Source organism: Lontra canadensis, unplaced genomic scaffold (genome assembly GCF_010015895.1).
Source record: "Lontra canadensis isolate GAN:19392208 unplaced genomic scaffold, GSC_riverotter_1.0 scaffold99, whole genome shotgun sequence".
Lineage (NCBI taxonomy): Eukaryota > Metazoa > Chordata > Mammalia > Carnivora > Mustelidae > Lontra > Lontra canadensis.
The window spans coordinates 4,295,734-4,320,494 of NW_022631093.1; the positions used below are offsets into that span (position 1 = coordinate 4,295,734).

General features: G+C 44.4%; 1 protein-coding gene across 3 annotated transcripts in view; it reads left to right on the top strand.

Annotated features, from left to right (window-relative positions):
• Positions 1–205: 205 nt before the first annotated feature.
• PCBD2 (pterin-4 alpha-carbinolamine dehydratase 2) overlaps positions 206–24,761 on the top strand; it is a 50,188-nt gene continuing 25,632 nt past the window's right edge. The window contains exons 1-3 of one of the 3 annotated variants that reach the window (XM_032837600.1): positions 206–447; positions 3,597–3,728; positions 21,279–21,337. In XM_032837600.1, coding sequence (XP_032693491.1) covers positions 364–447; positions 3,597–3,728; positions 21,279–21,337 — 275 coding nt within the window. In that variant the 5' untranslated portion in view covers positions 206–363. Of the gene's footprint in view, positions 448–3,596; positions 3,729–21,278; positions 21,338–24,761 lie in introns of those variants that run through there. The other 2 variants (XM_032837599.1, XM_032837601.1) reach the window with 2 other exon arrangements.

Below are 24,761 nucleotides of genomic sequence, written 5' to 3' on the forward strand. Positions count from 1 at the left end.
AGCAGGAAGCCCAGCACCGACTGTCCTCGAGAGTGCGGCGAGCCGGAGCCCGGACACCGAAGAGCCCACCGGGGCTTAAACCTGAGCACGTGGGCGGGAGAGCGGCTGCGAGGCGGGCACGACGCGGCCCGCGCGGAGCGGGACCTGAAAGCGCGGGGGCCTGCGGCGCCCGCCCGTCTGCTGCCAGCACGGTCTGCGGCCCTGAAGCTCCCGGGACCTTCCGGGGCGGGCAGCGCGGGCGCCTGTAGGACCAATTGGCCCGCGGCTGGGGGTCACCCGCACCGCTCCCGGCTCCCGGCCCGCCCGGTGGACGCCTGCGGGCTGCGGGCAGGCAGCGCGCCGGGCAGCCCTGGGCCGGCGGCCATGGCGGCGGCCCTAGGAGTGCTGGGGCTGTCGCGGCTCCTCCTGGCGACGCTGCGGCGCCGCGGCCGGAGTTTCTCGGCCACGGTGAGTGCCGGGGCCCGCGGTGCGGGAGGAGGGCGAGGCCCCGCGGCGCCGGCTGGTGGCCGTGGGGGAAGGACCCGGGCCGACCCCGCAGTGGGCCCGGCTTTCGGTGTCGGACCTCGGGGAGCAGCGTTCGGGCGCCGGGCACCTGCCAGACGCCTGGCCGGAGACAGGGGCTCCGCAGCATCATCGTTTGTCGTTGTCTGCGAAGCTGCCTGCCGGAAGAAAACCAAGGACGAGTTTTGTGTAAAGAAAGTACAAGTAGCTGCAAAGCTGTCTGACTCTGAGGGTCACTTGAAGTGACTAAAGGCGCGGCGCGCTCGCCAAAAAGCCGCTGGCTCAGCGCGGAGTTAGCTCACTTGTTTTGCTGTGATGTTTGGGAGGAGTTAGTAGCAAATTATCGTATTCGGGGGAGGCAAATCTATACTTCTTTCCTCTTCCGCGGGGAGTTTCGTCATTTTTCTGGCATCAGAAATTAATATATTGGAATACATTAACTGAGGGGAAGCTTTAACACGCAGCACCACCTAGTGGGGAAATGTTGTATCAAATTTCGTGTTTCATCTTAAGAGGCTGGCTGGAGCCCCTTGGCTCTTTGAAAGTCTTTAATAGGACACATTGAAGACAGCTCGATGGTGGAGGAAGGTGAACAGTTTCGTGGCCACTAAGGTGAGAGCGCGAGTTCAGTGCTTACTGTCACCTAAGCGTGTCCCAGGGTATACCTGTACCCAAGGTGCTGATGATTAAGTAAAAATACGGGGTTCAGAGGAATGAACAAACAGGATTTGAGAGGCTGCCACGTGCCAGGGTCTAATGCTGGGTGCCTTCACATTCAAGATCTCTTTAAATTTAACTCTCTCAAAAAAATCTCGGGGCGCCTGGGTGTTTCAGTCGGTTAAGTGTCTGCCTTTGGCTCAGGTGATAATCCCAGGGTTTTTGGATTGAGTTCCACATTGGGCTCCCTGCTCAGCAGGGAGTCTGGTTCTCTTATCCCTCTGCCACTTCCCCTGCTTGTGGTCTCTTTCTTTCTCAAATAAATAAATAAAATCTTAAAAAAGTGTCGACAGGTAGAGGTTGTGATGCCCCCACCATAGACATGAGATACTGGTATTGAGAGAAGCTAAGTGATTTGTTCAGCATCCCCATAGCTGAAAGTAACCAAGTGAGGCCTTGGATGAATTTTGTTCTCTCCAAATCCTCTACTTTTGCCTACCCCACCCCCATCTCCCACAGGGAAAAAAAAAATAAACCCATCATAAAGGGTTCTGCAGAAGGTGCGTCAAGGGGACCATTTGTGTTTCATAGATGAAGTTGCTCCATTTCACAGCCCGGGACACGGTCCCTGTTCTTGGGCAGACACCTGTGGTAAGCACAGAGTGCATACCATTGCCCTTTTTGGGGATGTACATGGCGGAGAATGTGGAGGAAAACAGCGCAGGGGGCGTGTTTCACTCACTCCAGGTGACTGCTGCACTGCCCACAGAATGGTTAAGAGTTTTCCTGGCAGCTACTCAGAGTGGACACATAATTTAATTTCTTTTCCATACTTTTCTGAGTTGACTTAACATATTTAAGGACTAATAAAATTTTAGATTATTTCCTATAACAGGTCACGGTAAGAGTAATGAAGAGTTGTTTTGGATCTTAATAGTTTAAGTGCTTTTGATAGCAGGTCTTCAAATGTTTTTATTTGATTAAGAGGGTTTTTTTTTCCCCTCTTTTTTTTTTCTTATGTTAGTTATGGAGAAGGGTGGCTGACCTAGCAAGGAAGAGAGACAAGAAAATTGGTTCATTAGCAACCTTTTTTCCTCTTCTTAGAATAAGTTGTCCTTTTTTTTTTTTTTTTTTTTTTTTTAAGATATTAGTTATTTATTAGCAAATGTGCACCAGTGGGAGAAGAGGGAGAGGCAGAGGGAGAGGGAGAATCAGGCTCCCCACTGAGCAGGGAAACTGGTGTGGGGCTTGATCCTAGGACCCTGAGATCGTGACCCGAGCTGAATGCAGATGCTTAACCGACTGAGCCAGACAGGTGTACCAGAATAAATTGTCTTAAAGTAGTTTTACTTACTCTGCCCTTTTACTTACTTTAATGTCAGTGATGAACAGTTTCAGGGTTTCTGAAGTGGGAATGAGTTGTAATTTCATGGTAGGGGATACAGCTAAGCCCCTAGTTGCTGTTTGATGAGGAGCCCTTTATAATATGTTTTGTCTTTCTGGGTGACAATCCTTCTCTTACCTGATCCTTCAGTAGCCCTGCAAATAGGTATGGTCGGAGATATTGGTTGGCATTTATGCTGGAGCGAGAGCAAAGCTCTTCTGACTTCTGCTAGAGTGTCCTCTCCTTTCTCTGGCCATGATGTATAGAGTTCTTTCAATTAAAAAACAAATTGCATGGGAAGTGGGGGCATGTTAGCCAACAGGATTCTGGGTTTGTGAGTTTCATCACCAGGGTGCGTGTGGCAACAAGGTGGACAGTGCTCTGGCCAGACTGGGGGGATCTGTCTTACTGGTATTCTGGAAAAACTCACTGTACTAAGGCAAGGGCTTTTTGCCTGTAGTGCAGAGGATCTGTGGACCCACAGAAGTTATTTTCCCAAATCCTGTGTTAAGTGTGTGATTGTGTTTTTCCCCCTGGAAGTTAGTTTTCATCAGAAAGGGGATAGTGCACCCAGAGAGTTAAGAGCCATGTGAGTAGGCAGTGAAGAACACCACGGTATGTGGGACTGTCCAAAGAGCACTGGACCAGGAGTATAGAGCCCTGAGTTCTAATTTGGGCCCTGACAGCGGACTTGCAGGGTCTCCTTGCATGGGTATGCTTACCGAATTTCCCACATCTGGGCATGCTGGCCATTAGTAATACGGTTGTGGTAAGATGACCAATGGTAATGGTTGATGGTTGTATCTGTGATAAACCAGAGACACAGAATTGTGAAGCGTGAGGCAACAGTAAGTGTGAGACACCTTAGCATGGAGGCAGCTTATTTTGTATGGAGCTAGCCTCGTTGTCTATTTTTTGAGAATAGAGGAATCCAAAATGGTCACTGATTGTTGCCCTTAAGGTGTTTTTCTGCATCTCTCCATAAGGGAAAGGGCTATGCATTCGAGTTTGACTGAATCTCTACATTTCAGGTATTACGTGTGTTCTTTTATAGGCAGCAGATGCTCGCCATTTGACAGCAGAGGAGAGGAACCAAGTTATCCTTGACCTGAAAGCAGCAGGATGGTCAGAATTACATGAGAGAGATGCCATCTACAAGGAATTTTCCTTCAAAAATTTTAATCAGGTAAATATGACATATCCTTGCTAGTACCCTGGTCTGTCTGTGTCCTCTCAGGCTGCGGCTCTATAATATTACTGGTGGTCTGGTCCCGTGTGGATCCTTGAGATGTCAGTGACAGCTGCACTGTCCTTGTGGACAGGTGCTGCCATCCAGCTGGGTGAGTCCCAGCTCTAGGGGAAGGGAGTGTTTTTTGTCATATGGAAAATCAGATTCTGAACCCTCTGGTTTGGTGTGGGTTAGGACATTTAGTTTCCTTTCAAAGTTTAAATAACATTAAAAGGATCTGTGAGTTTCTTGTGTGTATCAGAAGAGGGCTTGAGGAACAGCAGTAGAGAAACATACACCTGCTCGACTGATTCCCCCTACTTTTCTTGGATGCTTGTCAAGTTTTCTTTCTCTGTGTACATGTATTTCATTCTCTAATTCAGGCCCCAAGCTTCACGCTTTTCTCTGATTGGCTCGTTTTACCCCAGCCCTTGCAGCTTTTCTTAAAAGCTGACCTTCCCCCTTGGAGACTCAGCTTAACAAGATGACTGTTCCATTAGAGCCCCGCCCTGTTTAGAGAGTCATCTCCCATGACTTATTCTGCAGCTCTTACCTCACAACATTTGTACAAGGTCGGTGCTTTTGACTATTTCGTGTTTGTTCAGTGAGTTTGGTAATCCTCTGGACAGATTTACTGTTTTTATTTATATTAGGTGTCAGCATCTAGAAGGCAGAGACCATGTTTGCTTCAATAACTCTCTATTGTAGCTAACACAGTTCTGGATACAAACAGGCATTTGATAAATGCAGACATTGATTACAGTGTTTGCTAGTTTCTGGAAGGGTGTGTGAGGACCAGGTTTCCACCAAACAAACCTTCGACATGTTTTCCTAGGAAATGCTGTTGGCTCCACTGAGCTGTGTGCCCTCTTCTGCTCTCCATCCATCTGGCTGCCAGCCTTCTGCTTTCAGTCTCCAGCTCCTGAGGAGACCTAGACCAAGCCGACTCCCTGTCCCTGCTGCCCCATGTGCTTGACAGCTCTTGTCAGGGGCTTAGCACTCTGTGGCTGGTGGCAGCGAATCCCATTGGTACAGTAAGCTCGTGCATAAGCTCTAGGTAGCATTTTCCAGGCTTATTAAAATTCTTACATGTGTACAGCCTGACTTCTTTAAGCCTGGGCTAATTTATTGGGCTTGAACATGTGGCTTAAAGTATTTGAGTAGCATTGCCTCGGGCTCTGCCCAAGAGTCAGTCATCCAGCCCCCGCTAACCCTGTGCTTGGGGCGACTTTCAGAAATGGGAGGAAAGAGAAGCTGTGCAGGGCATCCTTGATTAATTGTAATACTATTCATTGGGACATTTTATTACTTTGATTTAAAAAAAAAATTTTGTTTATTTTCTTCACTCAGCTTTTAGGAAAAAGAGGCAGATGACAAGAAAATCAGGGAGTGTATTCAGAGAACCAGCCCTGAGATTATCTCCTGGGGTCAGTTTTCCAGCTGGGTCTCTTAGGGCTTCTGCATGCCCAGTGGCCGGTAATTGCAGCTGATGTCGTGACACCTGTCATTGCCCACCCGCCCAAGATCACTAGGACCACCCCTGGGCTTCTTGGAGCAGGTGGGGCTGAATTGCTTGTTGCAGCAAGAGGTGGACTGCGCGTATTAGGGAGCTGATGGTGTTGGGAAGATTGCTGGGTCTGGTTTGGACGCTGTCAGAAATGGGCAGTTCTGTGCTTCACTATTTTAATCCATCTTACCCGCAGGGAGGGTAGACTAAAGTGGGGCCAAGGCTGAAGTGGGCAGAGAAGCAACACTCACTCATTAGCTGGGAAGGGGGGATGTTTGGTGCTTTGTGGTGTGGACAGTGTTCATGTTTTGTCTGTGTTCACTTAACCTCGCATTCGGTCTTGTTTTTGTTTGAATCCATCCTACTTGCGGAGTGGCCTTGTCTGCTGTTCGTGTGTAACCCCAGGGCCTTGGTGCACCCGCCAGGCCAGCTCCAGCTCTCAGAGTTACCTTTCTCTTTTTCACAGCCGATGCTTACAGTCCTGACCCTCTCTTCCTCATAGATGCTCACTAACCTTTTATTTAGGACAGAAAAGATCCTCATTTTTATTATAAAACAATAATAGGAAACGCTAAAATAGGATGTTGTACATTGAGAAAAAGTCCCATTGCAACTTCTTTCATCTAGTGTTTATTTTCTAGTCTTTTTCCTCGGATAGAGTTTATCCACAACATAGTACTTTTCATGCAGTGATGGTTTTAAAAACCAGCTTGACTTTTATTATAAAAATGGTATTTATTCACTCACCAAATATGTATGAAGCATCTTCACTGTGCCAGGCACAAGTCTAAGCTCAGGTAGTTCTGTTCTAGTTCAGAAGATAGACAAGAAGCAAATGAGCAAATGGCAGTGAAGAGAAATGTAGGATTCCTCGTATATTTTGGAGAGAGAACAAACAAGACTTGCTGTTAGATTGGATATGGTGCGGGGGGAGAGAGAGTCAAGGATGATCCCAAGGTTTTGAGTCCAGTGGAGGAACTGAGGGGCAAGGGAAGTAATGCATAAGTAAAGGCAGGAATTAAAACATTGGCACTTGGAATCTAGCTGGTAAGGAGGGAGGTGGGGCTGTGATGTGGGAGACGTTGAGGCAAGAGGTGGGGCTGTCCATTGGTATAACCTTCTTAGAGGGCAGTTGGGGAGTGTGTATCTGCTTTTATTTTTATTTTATTTTATTTTTTTTTAAAGATTTTATTTATTTATTTGACAGAGATCACAAGTAGGCAGAGAGGCAGGCAGAGAGAGAGGAGGAAGCAGGTTCCCTGCTGAGCAGAGAGCCTGAAGAGGGGCTTGATCCCAGGACCCTGGGATCATGACCTGAGCCAAAGGCAGAGGCTTTAACCCACTGAGCCACCCATGCGCCCCCCGCCCTGTGTATCCACTTTTAAAATGCACATACCCATTGTCCGAATCTAGAAATTTATCTTCTAGATATTATCCTGTGTGTGTGCAAAATGGATAGTGAGAATGTTAGCGTAGAATTTTCCGTTGTGAGGAGGCACTTCCATGTGCCTAGGCATAGTTCCATGAGGCCAGGTCTCCCTTGGTGCGGTCCTGCCCTTAGCAAGAGTTGGGGAGGCCCCCGTGCCCCAGGTGTTCCTGGCAGTGGCCGCACCTCTCCCGGCCTCAGCTCTGGAAACGAGGGAGCTGCTGTCCGAACTGGTCCCCTCTTTCCCTTAGTGGAGTTCAGCCCACACTGGATGTCAGTATATATTTTTAAAAGTCTGAGCTGAACATACAGCTAAAAATTCTGTTCTTTTTTATTTTAATAGGTTATGGACATTTTTCAGTTCTCTACATCGTCTTTTTACTTACAATAATTCTTCAGGAGGAAGGTTATACTTGCTGGGTGTTACTGTTTTTAAAGGGCTTGCTAATGTAGAATGTGTGATGAAATGGTGTCACAAATTTGCGTTAGAATTCATTTCTCTTATTACTATAGGTAACGAACCATACCTTTTAGAAACATTTTTCATGAGTGCTTGGGTGGCTCCGTGGATTAAGTGCCTGCCTTCTGCTCAGGTCATGATTCCAGGGTCCTAGGATCGAGCCCCAAGGTGGGCTCCCTGCTCTGTGGAGAGGCTGCTTCTCCCTCCCCCTCCTCCTGCTCATGCTCTCTCTCTCTTATTTTTTCTCTCTACCTCTCAAGTAAAATTTTAAGAAAGGAAGGAAGGGAGGAAGGAAGGAAGGGAGGGAGAAAAATTAGTGACCCTGGGTGAGAGACCTAATTCTCAAAGCTTTGGGTTATTCTAGGTTTCACTATAACAATAAGTAGCCAGCAAAATACATTGGAACTTTCTTTCTCTTAGTGGTTTTATTCTAGGATATGGTTAGTTCCAAATGGTCTGCATTCATTTGATAGCTCAGATGGGTGCAAATATTTACAGACTGTAAGAGCAGAATTCCCAAGGGGTTCTAACAGTGTTGGTGGCCTCCGGGGCAGAGGTTGTGTGGCCAGGAGCCGCTGAGTCTCCCCGGGGGAGGTGTGGAGGGTCGAGGGGCAGCATGATGGGCACAGCGAGCCTCCTTGAGCCATCAGAGCATAGCACTGCCTGGACTTGGAGCCACAGGTGTCTGTGCTTGGAGCGCTTGGGCTCACACAGGGTGGGCTTGGCATTTGTGAGGACGTTTATGAGCACTAGATGCTTTTCTTCTGTTCTTGTAGACTTAAGGAGAGAGAGGTCTCTCAGAGACAAACTGATTCTTAGGTGTTTGGCAACTGCAGGGTGCCTGCATGGAAAGAACAAGAAGTCTTGTTAGAAACGCGGGGTACATGTCTTATAAAGGTAAATTTTATTAGGTGTTATGAGTCAGGTCAAGTGAGAAGCTTCCAGAATCAGGTGCGGTTTGAAGCTTTGGAGGTAGGTGCAGAAGGTGAGGCTCTGGAACCCAGGAAACAGCTATCCCAGATGCCAGCAGGTGGAGCCCTCCTGGGCAGGAGCTCCGAGTGGCTGTGCAGCAGCTCAAGCCCCAGGGGAAGGCTCCCCGTCTCTCCCTCAGGGATGCTGAGCCTCCCTTGTTCAGGGTGGAGAGGAGCGAGTATTGGGAATAGGCCAGCAGCCGCCATGGGACACCGCACCTGGTTTGGTATCTCTTGGGTGAATGAAGAATTCCAGGAGGAGGCTACGAGGAGATTCCAGTTGGTAACAGAGAACACTTTGGACTCAGGAGAAGGGGACGCAGCCTTGCGACAAGGACCTGGGATTCCCTGCATTCGCAGAGGAGCTCCTGTGCCCACCAGGGCTGCCTCCAGTGGACTGGCCCTTGAAGCATTTGATTTTCTTAGAGTGACTCATAGGACCTGGCTTACCCTCAGCCCATTTTGACCTACAAAAATGGCCCTTTTCGACTGCATAGCGGGTCTCGGGTACAGCTTACAGGCAAGGTCTGAGCTTCGTTTGTTTGGCCTCTTGTTCTTCACGTTGCGGTTGCTGTAACTGCTGCTGCTGAGAGGGTGGGGTGTGGGGAGGGGCCCTCTGAGTGGCGGGGCCGTGAGGGTGGGGTGCCAAGGAACACCATTTCGTGCATCTAGCAGCAGTAGCACCATATGTGAGTTTGGGGTTGGTAAAATCTTTCCCTTCTTGTGCCCTGGAGCTCCTGCTGTAGAGCTGTTGAAAGTTACTGTTGCTCACTTACTTTATAAAAATGTTTTATTGAGGGATTTGATAATAGGCTTATGGTTAACATTTTGAAACACTTAGTGAAGTCAAAAGCTCGATACCAGAAGAAAGACAACTGTTAATGAAAATCTTAACAGTCCTCAGTGGGACAGGGCTCTCAACAGTTCCCATTGTGGAAAAATTAATTCACGTTTCATTGTTCATTGTTGTAAGCCAAAACTCGGTGCAAAGTTCTGAGTCAGTAATGCAATAATAGAAATGTCACATCTGAGCGCTCTTGAAAGTGGAAACGTACCCTGCTTGTTGAAGGTAGGGGAACACTCCCAGGAGGGTGTTCCCAAGGCTGATTCATCATGTAGCTTAGAGAGTGTCCTTTGCTGTTACCATAGAGGCTCCTGTCTGTGTGTCTGGGAACCAGGTCAGGTGAAAACCGGTATGCTTATTGCACACGGTGGCCTTGGCGTCACTTGTACCCACTGATGGGTTCTGTGGCTGCCGTTGACTTGAAACCTCAGAAAGCGTCCTTCGTTGTCACTGGAATGGAGAGCAACACATCTGAGCAAACTTTACCTAACATTGGAGGAGCTAATTAAAATACCTACGTGGTGGGGCGCCTGGGCGGCTCAGTCAGTTAAGCGTCTGCCTTCGGCTCAGGTCATGATCCCAGGGTCCTGGGAACGGGCCCCGCTTTGTCGGGCCCCCAGCTCCCCGGGGCGCCTGCCTCTCTCCGTGGTGGTCTCCCTCCTTGTGCTTTCTAGCTCTTTCTTTCTCCCTCTCAGATAAATAATAAAATCTTTAAAAAAAATTTCTGTGTGGTGTATTCATGCTGGGCTCCCGGGAGTTGTGGGCAGATGATGCTCGTGGTGTCGGGCGGTAGCTGGGACAGCAGTGTTGGTGTCCTTCAGAGGAGCGAAACTAGAGACTAAAAAGGTATCATTGGGCATCTTGCTTCTGCTGTTTATCTCATAAAATGGGTTTAGGCCCTATGTGTATTTGTGAAAACGCATGTAATGGACAGACAAGGGGAAATATAAAACAGGTGTCCAACATGCAAATATGGCACCACGGTGTGGCGTGAAAACACTGGGGCTGCTACCCCGGCCTTTCATAAAAGTGGACTTTCAACTGCTTCGCGTTTTCTTAGTCATATAGTAAATCTTCTGTTTACAGAACGTAGCCAAAGTATTCTGTGAAAGTCAAATAGCCAAGAAATAGAATTTCCTCAGCAGTCTTTGTCTTGCCCTTTTACAGATGGCATAAAATCAGGTGTATAAAAAATAAAAAGCAGTTTGAGCTGACGTGAAAGGTATTTCAGATTTATGCTTTGCAGATGATATTGGTATGATTAATGCATTCATTGCTTTTTTTTATTGCTTTTCACAGATAATGTACATGATGCATGGAAAATGTTGTGGGTTTAAATCTTTGCCAGCTTTAGACTGTGAATATCAACAGATGTTATCATATAAGTACTATAGTTATTATAAAATAAAAAATTTTTCGTGAAATGCATTGACATAAATTTCATTTATGTAAATTGCTTTCATTAGTACAAAACCTGAGCATAGCCGTTAGGGTTTGTGAAGCACTTTAAATGAGATTAACTTGGTATAATGTGGTCAGAAATGGGTTGCTTTAAATTTAACTGACAAGAAAATAACACTCAAAAGTTAGGAAATTACCGAGGCATTTGTTTTCCACCTGCATTGGGGGACCGCTTAAATAGGTTGAATATGAATTAATAACAATGGACTGCTGGCTCAGTAATTACAGAAAATAATTTAAAGGAGACCTCAAATAATAACTTCAATGTATTTTGGTCTTGCTCATACCAGCCTTTTGCTTCAGTACAGCCATTGAAAACAGTGTCCACGTTTGCAAAGCAAGAGTTTTGTCTGTAGAGTTTTGGCGCATTAGGGCTGTGATGTAGAAACTTATATTCAACTCTTTCAAAGTACGGATCTTGGGTACGTGAAGGAGCAGCCTCCGCAGCTGGTCATCTCTACCTAGCAGCAAGTAGAATGGTGCAGAACGGTTTCTGTGGCTGGGGGGTGACCAGGTACCCTCTGCTCCCAGGAGGGAGTCAGCCCCCAACTGTGGACAGGTGGGAGAGGAGCTTCTTCCATGGCTTGGAGGTCTTTGTGTTCTGCTCTTTGCCCTACATCACTGTAAACAGAATAGTATGTCGTCTCCCCCATTTTGCAGATAATTTACTGTTGTATTGCCCTTCCGATCCAGGCTGGAATGGGCCATTTTAACTAGTTCACTGAATTTTCCAGAAGGACCCTGAACCAGACCGAGACCATGAGATTGCTTGCGGTCACTCTGGGTCATGTCACAGTGGGTGTCACACTCACATCTCTGATTCCTACAGCAACATGTTTTGATACCACAGTGACACAGAAAGTTGTTTTGTTTTTACATTTATTTTTTTTTTTTCTAGGAGATACCCTTTTTCCAAGGACTACCTGTTGGATTACTTTCTACCTTAAAAGGGTTTGACAACACTTCCCTGAGAAAGGCACTATTCACCAACTAAAACAAACAAAGCTGTACTTGTTCAAGAGTAACCCAGGTATCACTATTGAGCAATCAGGTCATTGAATTGTATAGTTAAAAATCAATCCTATCAAAACAGCCATCACTGCTAATGAATCTGTTTGCTCCTATGCCCTCAGCTGGCAAGGCAGGATTGTGGCCTTCTACCGTATCATTCATCAAACTGATTTCTAGTGCCCTGTCCTCACCATTGCAGCCCTAGCTGTGGATGCATGCCAGGCACCTGGAGAAGATCCAGTTTGGGCTGGGCAGGGATCTATGTGGTCTTCCCACTGAGAGCCACAGAGCCTACCTCTGGTGGGATCAGGGAACATAGCGTGGTCTTTGAGCTGGTCACCCCTGAGGGACTAGCTCTACTCTGAGCGTGGAAGGAGGACAATGTAAGTAAAGTACATGATTCCATTTCTGCACAGAAGACCTTCTAGGTTTTTGTGGGTTTTTTTTTTTTAGATTTTGTTTTATTAATTTTTGAAAGATTTACTTATTTATTTTAGGGAGAGAGCACAGAGGGGAGGGGCAGAGGGAAAGGGAGGGTCTTAAGCAGACTCTGCACTCAGCGCAGACCCTGATGTGGGGCTCAATCTCATGACACTGAGATCACAATCTGAGCAGAAGCCAAGAGTCAGACAGGCTCAGCTGACTGAGCCACCCAGGCTCCCAGATTTTATCTTAAAGTAATCTCTGCACTCAGTATGGGGATCGAATTCACAACCTCGAGATCAAGAGTCACATGCTCTACTGACTGAGCCAGCCAGGTGCTCCAGGACCTTCCAGTTTTATTGGGGAGGTAGCACATCTGAATTACACAAGATAGTTGATTTTTTAAAATTTTCATATTGATGAGGCACTAAAATGTGAAGTACTAATAAATGGAAGGTGTACTCTGGCATGGCTGCCTAGAGAAGGGGAGTTTTGAGTTGGTCCTTAAAGTTCTGACAGGTTGGTATTGCCAGATTAGAAAACATAATGGAGGATCCTCAAAAAATTAAAATAAAACTACCATATGTTCCAATAACATGTATATTGTGGGACTGTATCCAAAGGAAATGATCCAAAAGTAACTCAAAGAGGTATAGGCACTCCTATGTTCAAGCACCATTATTTACAACAACTAAGACAAGGAAGCAACCTAAGTGTCCATTGACAAGTGAATGGGTACAGAAGTTGTGGTCTATATTATATATGGGGAACCCTGAAGATTCCACCAAAAAACTACTAGAACTGATAAATGAATTCAGTAAGGTTGCAGGATACAAAATCAGTGTACATACAGAAATCTGTTGCATTTCTGTACACTATAATGAAGCAACAGAAAGATTAAGAAACCAATCCCATGTACATTTACACCCAAAATAATAAAATATCTAGGAATAAACTTAGCCAAGGAGGTGAAAGACCTGTAGTCTATAGACTATAAAACACTGATGAAAGGAACCAAAGATGACACCAACATATGGAACGATATTCCATGCTCATAGGTTGAGAGAACAAGTATTATTAAAATGTCCATACTACCCAAAGCAGTCTGTAGATTTAATTCAATCCCTATCAAAAGACCAACAGAATTAGGGGCACCTGGCTGGCTCAGTTGATAGAGCATGTGACTCTTGATGTCAGGGTTGTGAGTTTAAGCCCCACATTGCTTGAGAGCTTACTTCAAAAACAAGAACAATGGCAGCAGTTTTCAAAGAACTAGAACAAATAATCCTCAACTCTGTATGGAACCACAGAAGACCCTAAATAGTCAAAATAGTCTGGAAAAAGAAAAGCCTGGAGGTATCACAAGTCCAGATTTCAAGTTATACTACCAAGCTGTAGTAATCAAAATATTAGGGCACTGGCACAAAAATAGAAGTGGAATAGGATAGAAAGTCCAGAAATGAACCTGTGATTATATGGTCAATTAATCTTTTTTTTTTTTTAAGATTTTATTTATTTATTTGACAGAGATCACAAGTAGGCAGAGAGGCAGGCAGGGGGGGTGGGAAGCAGACTCCCCGCTGAGCAGAGAGCCCGATGCGCGGCTTGATCCCAGGACCCTGGGATCAAGACCTGAGCTGAAGGCAGAGGCTTTAACCCACTGAGCCACGCAGGCGCCCCTGGTCAATTAATCTTTGGCAGAAGAGGCAAGAATATGCAATGGGAGAAAGACTCGTCAACAAATGGTGTTGGGAAAACTGGACAGCTACATTCGAAAGAATGAAACTGGACCACTTCCTTCACTGTATACAAAAATTAACTCAAAATGGATTAAAGACTTAAATGTGAGACCCCAAACAGTTAAAATCCTAGAAGAGCACAGGCAGTAATTTCTCTGACATCAGCCAAAGCAACACTTTTCTTGGTGTGTCTCCTGAGGGAAGACATATAAAAGCAAAAATAAACTATTGGAACTACATGAAAATAAAAAACTTCTGCACAGTGGAGGAAACTGTTAACAAAACTGAAAGCCTACTGAGTGGGAGAAGATACTTGCAAATGACATACCCTACAAAGGATTAGTATCCAAAATACATAAAGATCTTATAAAATTCAACATCCAAAACCAAATAATCCAGTTAAAAAATGGGCAGAAGACATGAACATACATTTCTTGAAAGAAAACATCCAGATGGCCAACAGACACATGAAAAGATGCTCGGGATCACTCATTGTTAGGGAAATACAAATCAAAACTACAATGAGATCTCACCTCCCACCTGTCAGAATGGCTAAAATCAACAACACAAGAAACAACAGGTATTGGTGAGGATGTGGAGAAACTTGCACTGTTAGTGGGAATGCAGAGTGGTGCCACCACTCTGGAAACAGTATGGAGTTTCCTCAAAAAATTAAAAATAGAACTACCCTACGATCAAGTAATTGCATTACTGGGTATTTACCCAAAGAATAAAAACACTAATTTGAAAGGATATCTGCATCCTTATGTTTTTTGCAGTATTATTTAAAATAGCAAAGTTATGAAAGCAGCCTAAGTTCCACTGATAGATGAACAGATAAGATGTAGTACATACCTATATTATAAATTGCTTGTTTATAAATGTATATATATGTATATATATACACACAATGAAATCTTATTCAGCCATAATCTTGCCATTTGGAACAACATGGATGGCATTAGGGAATATAACACCCAGTGAAATAAGTCAGTCAGAGAAAGACAAATACCATATGATTTCACTTATATATGGAATTTACAAAACAAAACAAATGAACAAAGGAAAAAAAGACAAACCAAAAAACAGACTCTTAACTTGAGAGAAAAAACAGATGGTTACCAGAGGGAAGGCAAGTGGGGGAGTGAGGGGAATAGGTGAAGGGAATAAGATTACCCTTATCGTGATGAGCATTGATACATAGAATTTTTAAAAACTGTCTTGTTTATTTATTTATTTATTGGGGGGAGGTAGAGAGGAGGCACTGGAGCAGGGGGAGGGGCAAAGGGAGAGGGAGAGACCCTTGAGCAGACTCACTGCCCAGTGTGGAGCCCAACGCAGGGCTCTATCTCACGACCTTCAGATCATGACATGAGCCGAAACCAAGAGTAGGTCACTTAACCCACTGAGCCACCCAGGCACCCGTACCCTATAATTTTTGAATCACTGTATTGTAAATCTGAAACCAATATAGCACTATATGTTAACTATACTGAAATTAAAATAAAAAACATTAAAAAAAAGATGTGGTATATATTACAATGGAATATTATTCAGTTGTTAAAAAAATGAGGAAACCCTACCACTTGAGGACGTTACGCTAAGTGAAATAAGTCAGAGAAAGATAGATACTGTATGATCTCACTTATATGTGGAATCTGAAAACAAAAGGACTTACATAAAAAGTGATCAGACTTGTGGTTACCAGAGATGGAGGGTGGGGAAAGAGGAAATTGGAGAAAGGTGGTCAATAGGTACGGAAAAAAAAAAAAAGTCTGATAGGTTTTTTTGAGTGAAGGGGCTAAGGAAGTATGTAGGTCAAGGACGGGGGCAGGACACCTCTTATTTATTTGTAACCTGTTGGGGAAATGAGAGCCCTAAGTGTGGTTCAGTGAGATGGACTGAAGATTGGAAAGGTGGGTTCTTGTGGTGCTGTCTCTCCTCAGTTTAGTGTTTCAGGTTTAGAGTATCTGAAAACAAACTTACCTTTCTTTCCTCCAACTTGCTTGTTGCTCTCAGCAGTGCCACCATTTTCTTGAGCACCTTAACTGAAAACTGAAGAACTATCTTGGTTATCAGTTACTGAGAACTCAGTGTCTTTCCCCAAGATTGTGCTCTAGTCTGCGTTCACCTTGTCTCTCCCTTGAGTTCCTGTGTAAGCTTTCTTACAGCCTTTTATCTCCCTTTGTGTGTTGGTCTCCATGCTGCTTTGTTGTGACGAAGTTGGTCTCTACTCAGAAAGTCCCATTTCCTTCCTATTTTATCTTACAAGACATCATCATCATCTTTTTTTTTTTTTAAGATTTTATTTATTTACTTGACAGAGACACAGTGAGAGAGGGAATATAAGCAGGGGGAGTGGGAGAGGGAGAAGCAGGCCCCCCCTGCAAAGCAGGGAGCCTGATGTGGGGCTTGATCCCAGGACTCTGGGATCATGACCTGAGCTGAAGGGAGCCTCTTAACGACTGAGCCACTCAGGGGCCCCAAAACATCATCTTCTCAGAGGTTTTCTTTTCTTTTTTTAAGATTTATTTGAGAGAGAGAGAGAGCGAGAGCATGTGAGGGTGTGCATGGGGCAGGGATGGCTATGGGCAGAGGGAGAGAATCCCAAACAGACTTTCTTCTGAGCGCAGAGTCCAACTCAGGGCTTGATCTCAGAACCCTGAGATCATGACCTGAGCTGAAGCCAAGAGTCAGATGCTTAACTGACTGTGCCACCGAGGCTCCCCTGTTCAGAGGTTTTCAGAGCTGCCCACAGGCTGGCCCTTAACCCTACCTCTCATAATTCCTCTGCCAGTGGCCTCTTTAGTCTGTTAGAGATTAGAACTAAGAGGTCACTTAGTCATCCTCCTCACTGAAGAAGTGGGGAGACAGGTTGAGATAGAGGGAGCAGGAAACAGTGGCAACGCTGGAGCTGGAGCCAAGACCTCGAGCATCTTGGTTCATTTCTTTCCTACCTTTATTTAAGCTGTTCTTCACCTTCTTTATTCCATCCGACCTATCTTTTGTTCGTATGTCTGCACCTCACCCACTTCCAGAAAATTTTTCCTGACATACACCCAGCACTAATAAGCTATTACATAGTCTAGGCACTGTGCTAGACCCCGGGGGTGCAGTGATGAGCAAAGCAGATATTGTCTCCATTTTCATGGAGCTCACTAGATACGGGAGTGGAGGGAGAACATAAATAAAGCAATGACTATATAATTGCAAGTTATGATAAGTGCCATGAAGGAAAATCCTAGTAGCTAATACTTAATGAACACTTAAACCTTGGGCCAGGCACTATTTTGTAAGGATGTTATATGTGTTTATTCACTTAATCTTCACAAAACCCTGTGAACTAGAGACTGTTTTCCTCATTTTACAGATTGGAAACCGAGGTTTAGATTAAGTGACTTGCCCAAAGCCCCACAGCTAGTCCAGTGGACTTGGAACTTGACCTCAGGCAGTTCCCAATCACTTGCCAACCATTTGCCAGAATGGATGCTGCGCCTCCAATAGAAAAGAGTGTTATGAGAAAGAATAATGGTTAAGACCTAATTCACGGAAGTTCTCCCTAAGGAACTGAGAAGCTGATGCATTTTCTCCCCCTTACTGCTTGGTCCCTTGAGGCATTTTATGTGCACAGATGCATTACATTCCTGGGAAAAGAATCCTCGGATTTTCCCTCCTATGTTTACTTCTTGATTCTCAGTGGTCCATGATGCCAGCTGAGGTTGTCAGTACAATGAAATCAAAAGAATAAAGGCAGGTTATTTAGCCTTTTTTTCTTCCTTCCTCTCTTCCTTCCTTTTTTTGTAGGCTCCACAGCCAGCATGGATCCCAGCACTGGGCTTGAACTCAGGACCCTGAGAACGAGACCTGAGCTGAGATCAAGAGTTAGAGGCTTAATTGACTGAGCCCCTCAGGAACCCCTATTTAGCCATTTTTCTAGATCTTTGAGTTGCACATCAGATCTAGGGCTGATCACTCCTCACCGATTTGACCTGCCTCTGAGGTTGACAGTTTCCTGATTGACGTGGTTATCCGTGACCTCTAATTCACCAACATAACTATGCGTCATCTTCACAGTCAGAAACCTGACAATGACTTTGGAGCACAGTCTAAGAAGAAAGTGGTGTTTGCCTCTCCTTTTGGCATTGTTGACATACTGGAAAGCATCTGTGAGGACATCCACAGGCACCATGACAGTGGCAAGCAAAGATGGTGGGAAGACGACTAGGGGGTCAAGTATGAGGTATTATGGGAAGCAGAAAGGTTGTCGCGAGACTCTCAGAGGGGTGGAAAGGGAAGGATGATATCCTGAAAGTAGGTGGGGGAAGGTGAAGGACTGATGCCGTTTCTTAGAGGATGGAGTAGAAGGGGGAGGGGGCAAAGGCCATATAGGGAGAATAGTAAGGAGCTTGTGCAGTCATCCAGGTGAGACCTGCGGTTAGGGTGGACCCAGCAGGGGGCTGTGGACTGTGATAGTGACAGAGGACAAGCAGAGAGCTAGAGGGGTTGAAGCTGTATTTTGGAGCTCACATGAGCAGGGACCAGTGGTGCCACACATAACTTTTATAAAGGGAGCACCTGAGATTCTCTGACTAGGGAGGAGTGGTGATGGGTGAGGTGGAAGAAGAGAAGGGAGTATTAAAAATGACTTCTAGAGGATCCGGGTGGTCAGAAGTGGCATTCATTAAGCTGGGGAAGTATGGGAGGGGAACATGGTGGGGGTGCTGGGATGAAGTCTTCTGGTTGGAACATTGTTAAGTGTGAGTTGCTGGGAGATACCCAACTTCAACTTAAAGAAGATAGTTTTATGTCTGAGTTAGGGACTTAGAATGGAGGTCTGGGTTGTGGGTAGCTGGGAAGTCTTAGGTATGTGTGTAAAAAAGCCAAGGTAATGGAAGAGACCACTCAGGCAGAAAGTGTAATGTGAGGAGAGAAGAGGGCTCATGATGCAGTTTCTTTAGGGGTTGGAAGGAAGAGCAGGAGCTGGCAGAAGACTGAAGAAGATTTACTAGTGAAACAGGAAGACAGGCCCCTACTCTATCACAGAATCCTAACGATGGTGTTTTAAAAGGGAGGAGAAATCAGTTGTGTTGAGAGTCCAAATAGTACCAAAGGATGACCACTGTATTAAGCGGCATGGATGTCATCAATGACATCTGTGGTGAGGGTGGCTGGATGATATGGCAGTCAGTACAGGCGAGCCCAGGCAGGACGCGTTGCTCAGGTGCCTTATACAGACCTTCGTATCCACAGACATTAGTCTTGTTGGTTCTTCCATTCTGGGTTATGTTGTTTGTGGTATTCTTTCAGCCTTGTTTTGATGTTGAATCGATGAACATTAGAGCTAGAAGCGTTGAGGCAACCAAGGCTTAGGGGTGAAGTAGTTTGCCCACATTAACAATGAACTGGTGGGAGAATTAGAATGTGACTAAGTTCCGATTAGATTGTGCAGCCGGTAGATGTAGCTACTCACCTTTGTCTCTCCCCACCTAAGAATCAAGCACCTTGAGGGCAGAGACTTGGGTTGTGCTGGTGTACATTTCTCACAGTACCCAGCCCAGTGTTATGTACGTGTTTTGCTTGTTTGCTTTGATTTAGATAGACCTACATAAATCCTGAATACATGAGGTCCCTTGATTGGGTTCACCATAGGTGATCCTAGCCAGTGCCCTTGGCCCCAGAGAGTTGTGTTTTTCATCTCTTTGTCTCCTACAGATTATTTATATACCTAAAATCCTTTCTCACCAGGGACTTGTCCCCTCCCTCTTTTCCTTTCTCTTGGACACAGATGGTTCCTAATGGTGACTGGTGGTGTTGGCGGTAAGTAGTTGAGTACGATGGGATCATCTGTAATGGCCTGCTGGCGCTTCCCAGAACAGCATTGATTGTGTCTTTGTGCAGCTTGCGGTTTGGAAGTATCAGAGAAGGAAGTGGGGCCCTTATAGACGGGCATGCCTGCAGATGGGCATCTGTAGTAAATTTCCTCCCATAATGAGAGATGGAGGTTAGCGCTTGGAATTTGGGCTCCACAGCTTCAGCCACCCACAACTTTTGTCTTTTGTGAATTTCGGTGTCCTGAGAGCTCATGGCAGATTCTTCCAAGCTTCCACAAAGTGTCTTGCTGGGAGACTGCCTTAGGCCTGTTTACTAATATTGATTAGACATTCATTTTTGTTTCAAGACAATTCTTTTAATCCTAGATCCTTTTTTTTTTTTAAATTTTTCTGTGTTCATTAGTCTACTACTGTTGGTTGACTTTTAAAAAAAAATAGTAACTTCCTGGTGTTTTAGGTAGAAAAGTTTATAAATTCATTGGGTACGTTTTTCAGGAATTACTTTTAGAAATTTTGATTAAATGAAAAATGTTGCTTTAGGGTTGTTCTATATACAGATAACTTTTAAAAAAAAAGATTTTATCTACTTGAGAGAGAGGGAGTGAGAGAGCACGTGCAGGGGGAGGGGCAGAGGAAGAGAAAGAAGCAGACTCCCCACTGAGCAGGGAGCCTGGGACTCAGGGTTCATGATTCGGAGCTCAATCCGAGAACCCTGAGATCATGACCTGAGCAGAAGTCAGACGCTTAACTGATGGAGCCACCCAGGTGCCAGTGTATATAGGTAACACTCAATGTTGTGTTATTTACCTGAAATGCAGTCAAACCAGTTGTCTTTGTGAGTTTGGAGAGTCACAGAAATGTTTATGAACTAAGGAGTGTTTGAGCATCTAGTAGGTGATAGTGGGTCTCTGTTAGGGACCTGGAAGATAATGTAGCTTTCTTGCTTCCTTCCTCTTCTTCCTTTTTTCCTTCCTTCCTTTCTTTCTTTTTCTCTTTCTGTCTTCCTTCCTTCTTTTCTTCTTTCTTTCTATTTCATTGAAGCTTCCCAGCATTCTTACAGGGTTAGGTGTTGTAACCCAGTTTGGTCATGGTGGAAAGAGGGAAGTTAAGGACCCTGCTCAGACTTAACAGAGGAGGAGGCAGTGGGTTTCCCTCCCAGGCTGGGCTTCCTGCCCTAAGGCCAAAGCTCTTGTCTAACACAGATCTGGATTTTGAAGGTTTGTGGAATAATTCAGGATGTGGATTGCCTTTTTGTTTCCGAATGTCTTAGACCTCTGAATGAACAACTCTGCTGTTGAGTTCAAAGTTGAATCTGTTTCTTTGTTTAGGATAAAACATCTATTTTGGAGGGCCTAAAGGAGGCTATATTTTGAAGAAAAGAGAAGCCAGGTACTGTTTGACTTTTGACCTGTAAATTGCTATATGGCTCCCCATGCCTTGCCCTGATAGCATTCATTTCTAATACTTGATCATTCAGTTATTGGCCCTAAGTTGACTCCAGATGAAAGTCAGCTTGTACCTGGAGAGGGAAGTCACTTCCAGATAGAAGGTCTGCAGAGAGCAGCTAATTAGCAAACTTTACTTGGCAAATTAGAACTCTGTGTAGAGAGGGTAAGCTTGTCCTGCACTGAGAGACGCCAGCTTTCTGAGCCCCTGACCATACAGCTATGGATACAGATGTGTAGAAGAGAGGGCCGTTGTACTTCTCAGTGTCTTAAAGTGAGATTCTGCTATGTTAGCTTGAGGACAAGTTTCTTCCATCTTGCTGTTTACTTAAAACTGCAAGGTTTCACTTGAAGGGTTTAACATGTATGCATGGCTTTCGTACCCCACAGACATCAGCCAGGCCCCTCTCGCTCTTCTGGGAACGATGGCTCCCAGTTACACTCGTGTGGTATGTTTAGCTTGTTAATAAAATACAACTTTTTTTTTTTCCTGGTGGCATACTGTGTTTTATAATTTGGAAAGAAAAAAAAGTACAAAGGAGCAAGATGTACTTGTAATCCTCCTGCCTGCTTAAAAAGCAGTATACGTGAATCTGTATTTTATGACTATGTACATAGGTATGTATGCATATATATTTGGGGTCATGTCGTAGATGTAGTTTGCTCACTTGCTTTTTTCCCTTCGTGTATAGGGAACATTCTTCTCTGTCAGTAAAATATTTTACTTCATGACTTTTAACGGTGGGATATTTATATAGTATTCCATTGCACAGAAAGGCCATATTTAGTTCAACCAGTCCCGTTCTGCAGTGACTAACCATCTCACAGATGAGGCTTTGTGAGCCTACCTTTTCTAAATGATCCATATTCTTGCTTCCAGCCAGTCACAAAAGCATCAGGGAGTCATACTGGGTTCTTCTTGTTAAAGATACTCAGGGTCTTGATGCCCTCAAGATCAGGTTTGGATCTAGTTACTTGTTTAAAAAAGAAAAAATGAAAAGAAAAATCATCACCTAGATTGAACTGATCTCCTGAAGCTAAAAAATCAAGCCCTTTCAAGTTACTTGAGAAGGTCAGAAGGAAAATGTTATGTTATGGGGCTTTGTAGCTACCATTCTCACAGCTTAGTGCAATGATGTAGGGAATATTTTCAAAGAAATGTTTCTCTTTTAGAGAATTTTTTTTCCAGATAAAGAAGGCTTGTTTAATTCAGGAAGAGTTATTTCATAGGAAATTAAATCTTTGTAAATCCTCTATCACATTTCCACACTTGCCAGTTCTCTGGCAAATGGTGGCTTTCAAATGGTTCAGGAAGGGTTTCTGAAAAGGAAACAATCCCGTGTTTTCTACATACTCGTCTTTTAACTTTTGAGTTGGAGAGGTAGGAGAAACTTGTGTTCTCTGCCTGTATTTGTCTGTGGGTGATATTTGTGGGTTTTAAACTCAGAATGGTAATTACTTGAAGTGATTTTTCAAAAACTTCACCTGATGAAAATGTTTTCTTGGGCATGATGAATGACTCCAAAGAAGTTTAAGAACACAGCCAGTGATGTTGCCCAGGCACTGGAGAGCTGCTGCTGCGTGGAGATCAGTAATTGTCACATCTTGGTTTGGTAGGCTTGGTGGTGTCTAATCACGTCGCGTTCTTGGGAACCATGAAAGAATTTTCTTTTCAAGTCTTCTTGCATCATTTTTCTGACACTGATCAAAGGTTGGAAAACCAGCATTCTGTGTGTAGCCAGGGCATTCATAACTGTCTTACGTTCTTAATCTTTTGGCTATTTGGCTGAAATATATCTACGCCTCTTACATATTGAAAGCATAATATCCTTTAACCTATAACTGCAGAGTTAAAATGAATTTTATGTGAAATATTTAGTTGTGGACCACATCTTCAGCTTTTTATATGCCACAGTGGTCTTGTTTTTTTCCCTTCCATTGTCTGATAGTGAGGTCATTTTCAGTCCTCTGAGAAATTCTATTCCCAGCCAGATGCGGCTCATATATTAAAAGTAGCACCTGTGGCTAATATCACAGCAGCTTACCATAAATTTACATGGTAACTAGGATTATATCTGTCAAGACTGTTAAAAAACATCTAGATTTAATTTGATTTCCAGTATTGTAGAAGCTATCCAACATTTTGCTTCATAACTATATTTTAAAAGTTAAAAATCACTCCATTGTTAAGTTTTATAGCACTCCTAGTGCCCATTAAGTTGATTTGTTCAATGGAGGTCAGAGTAAAGCAACTTGGCTACATTAAGATCGGAAACCAACCCATTTGTGACAAATTTAGTCCTTTCGTGTGAATCTTCTCAACGTCTCCACATTGATTGGATTCAGGTGGAGCTTATGTCAGTAGCATTTAACCTCAAAAGAATGAGCGATGTGATTGGGTTGTTGTAAATTACGGAGCATTTTGCCTTTGCTTGTTTGAACGTGGCTGTTGACTCTGTGGCCCATGCCTGCCTGCCCCACTGCATCTGCCTATAAATGAGTAGTGTGGTTTTACAGACATCTTAGAAAATTGGGGTGTGTGCCCTTGCCCCTTTCCCTCCTCCATGTGACCCTTCCTAAACTGTTTTATTCCCCATTATCCTTTGAGTCATCTCCCACATGTTATGATTTGTGCACCTGCAGTTCTAAAATTGTTTTGGGGTGTCATTATATCATGTTGTTCACCAACTTTCCAGCATTTATGGATACAATAATGATTCACTGTAAATCACAATAATTTACAAGTTACAGAGAATCTGCTTCTACAAATAAGAATTGAATGATAAATTTCTTTGGTGTCCTCCCATTTGAACGTGGGTCCTTAAAAAGAAGCTGATAACATATTTCTTTGTATTTGTGAAAACTAACTCACAGTCCAGAACTGAATAATAATAATAATAATCATTATTATTATTATTTTAAATGGTTTTGGTAAAGATTTTATTTATTTGGGAGAGAGAGAATTGGGGTGGGGAGTTAGAGGGAGAAGTAGACTCCTCTCTGAGCAGGGAGCCTGACGTGAGACTTGATCCTGGGACTCCAGGATCATGACCTGAGCCAAAGGCAGTTGCTTAACCAACTGAGCCACTTAGGTGCCCCCCTTTTTTCAGGTTTTATTTATTCGTCAAAGAGAGAGAGCACAAGCAGGGGGCGCAGCAGGCAGAGGGAGAAGCGGGCTCCCCACTGAGCAGGGAGCCCCTTGTGGGACTTGATCTCAGGACCCTGGGATCATGACCTGAGCCAAAGGCAGATGCTTAATGACTGAGCCATACAGCCATCTGTCCAGAACTGAATTAAAGTATAAATTCAGCTTTCTGGACATTCAGTATTTTAATGTGTAAACAAATATAAGCCATTAAGAAATAAGCACTGTTTCTGAGCAATCCTCTTGCTCCTGGGAGAGAGGGAGCATCCTAAGTGTTGACCCTGTGGGTTGGGTGGCATGCAGCACTGCCGCATGGGGTTCCTGACCCTGAGTGGGCGTACTCACGTTAGTTTGGAACTCAGTGTGGAAGCATTTCTGCTTTGTTGCTCATCTTTCTGGAGGGACCTTTGTAAGCTTCTTTGAGCTTGAGCCTCACTGATGAAGAAGAAGGGTAGCCAAGAATAATTGGGCTAAAAATGTTATGGTGAGTGGAAGAAATGATTCTGAGTGAGGGCAAAATTATACATTGAGTGTGTTACCTGGTGTAATTAGTTACTTAACAGTATGAAAAAATACCGTAATGACCAGTTTGGAGCCTTGTAAAATATTTTTTTTGGTGAATCATGACGTCTCCTTCCTGTGTGTGTACCTATGATACACTCAGCTCCTAGGGTAACTGTCAGGGCAGTATCTACTCAGATGTCTTTGGAAAAGAGGGGTGAAGAGGG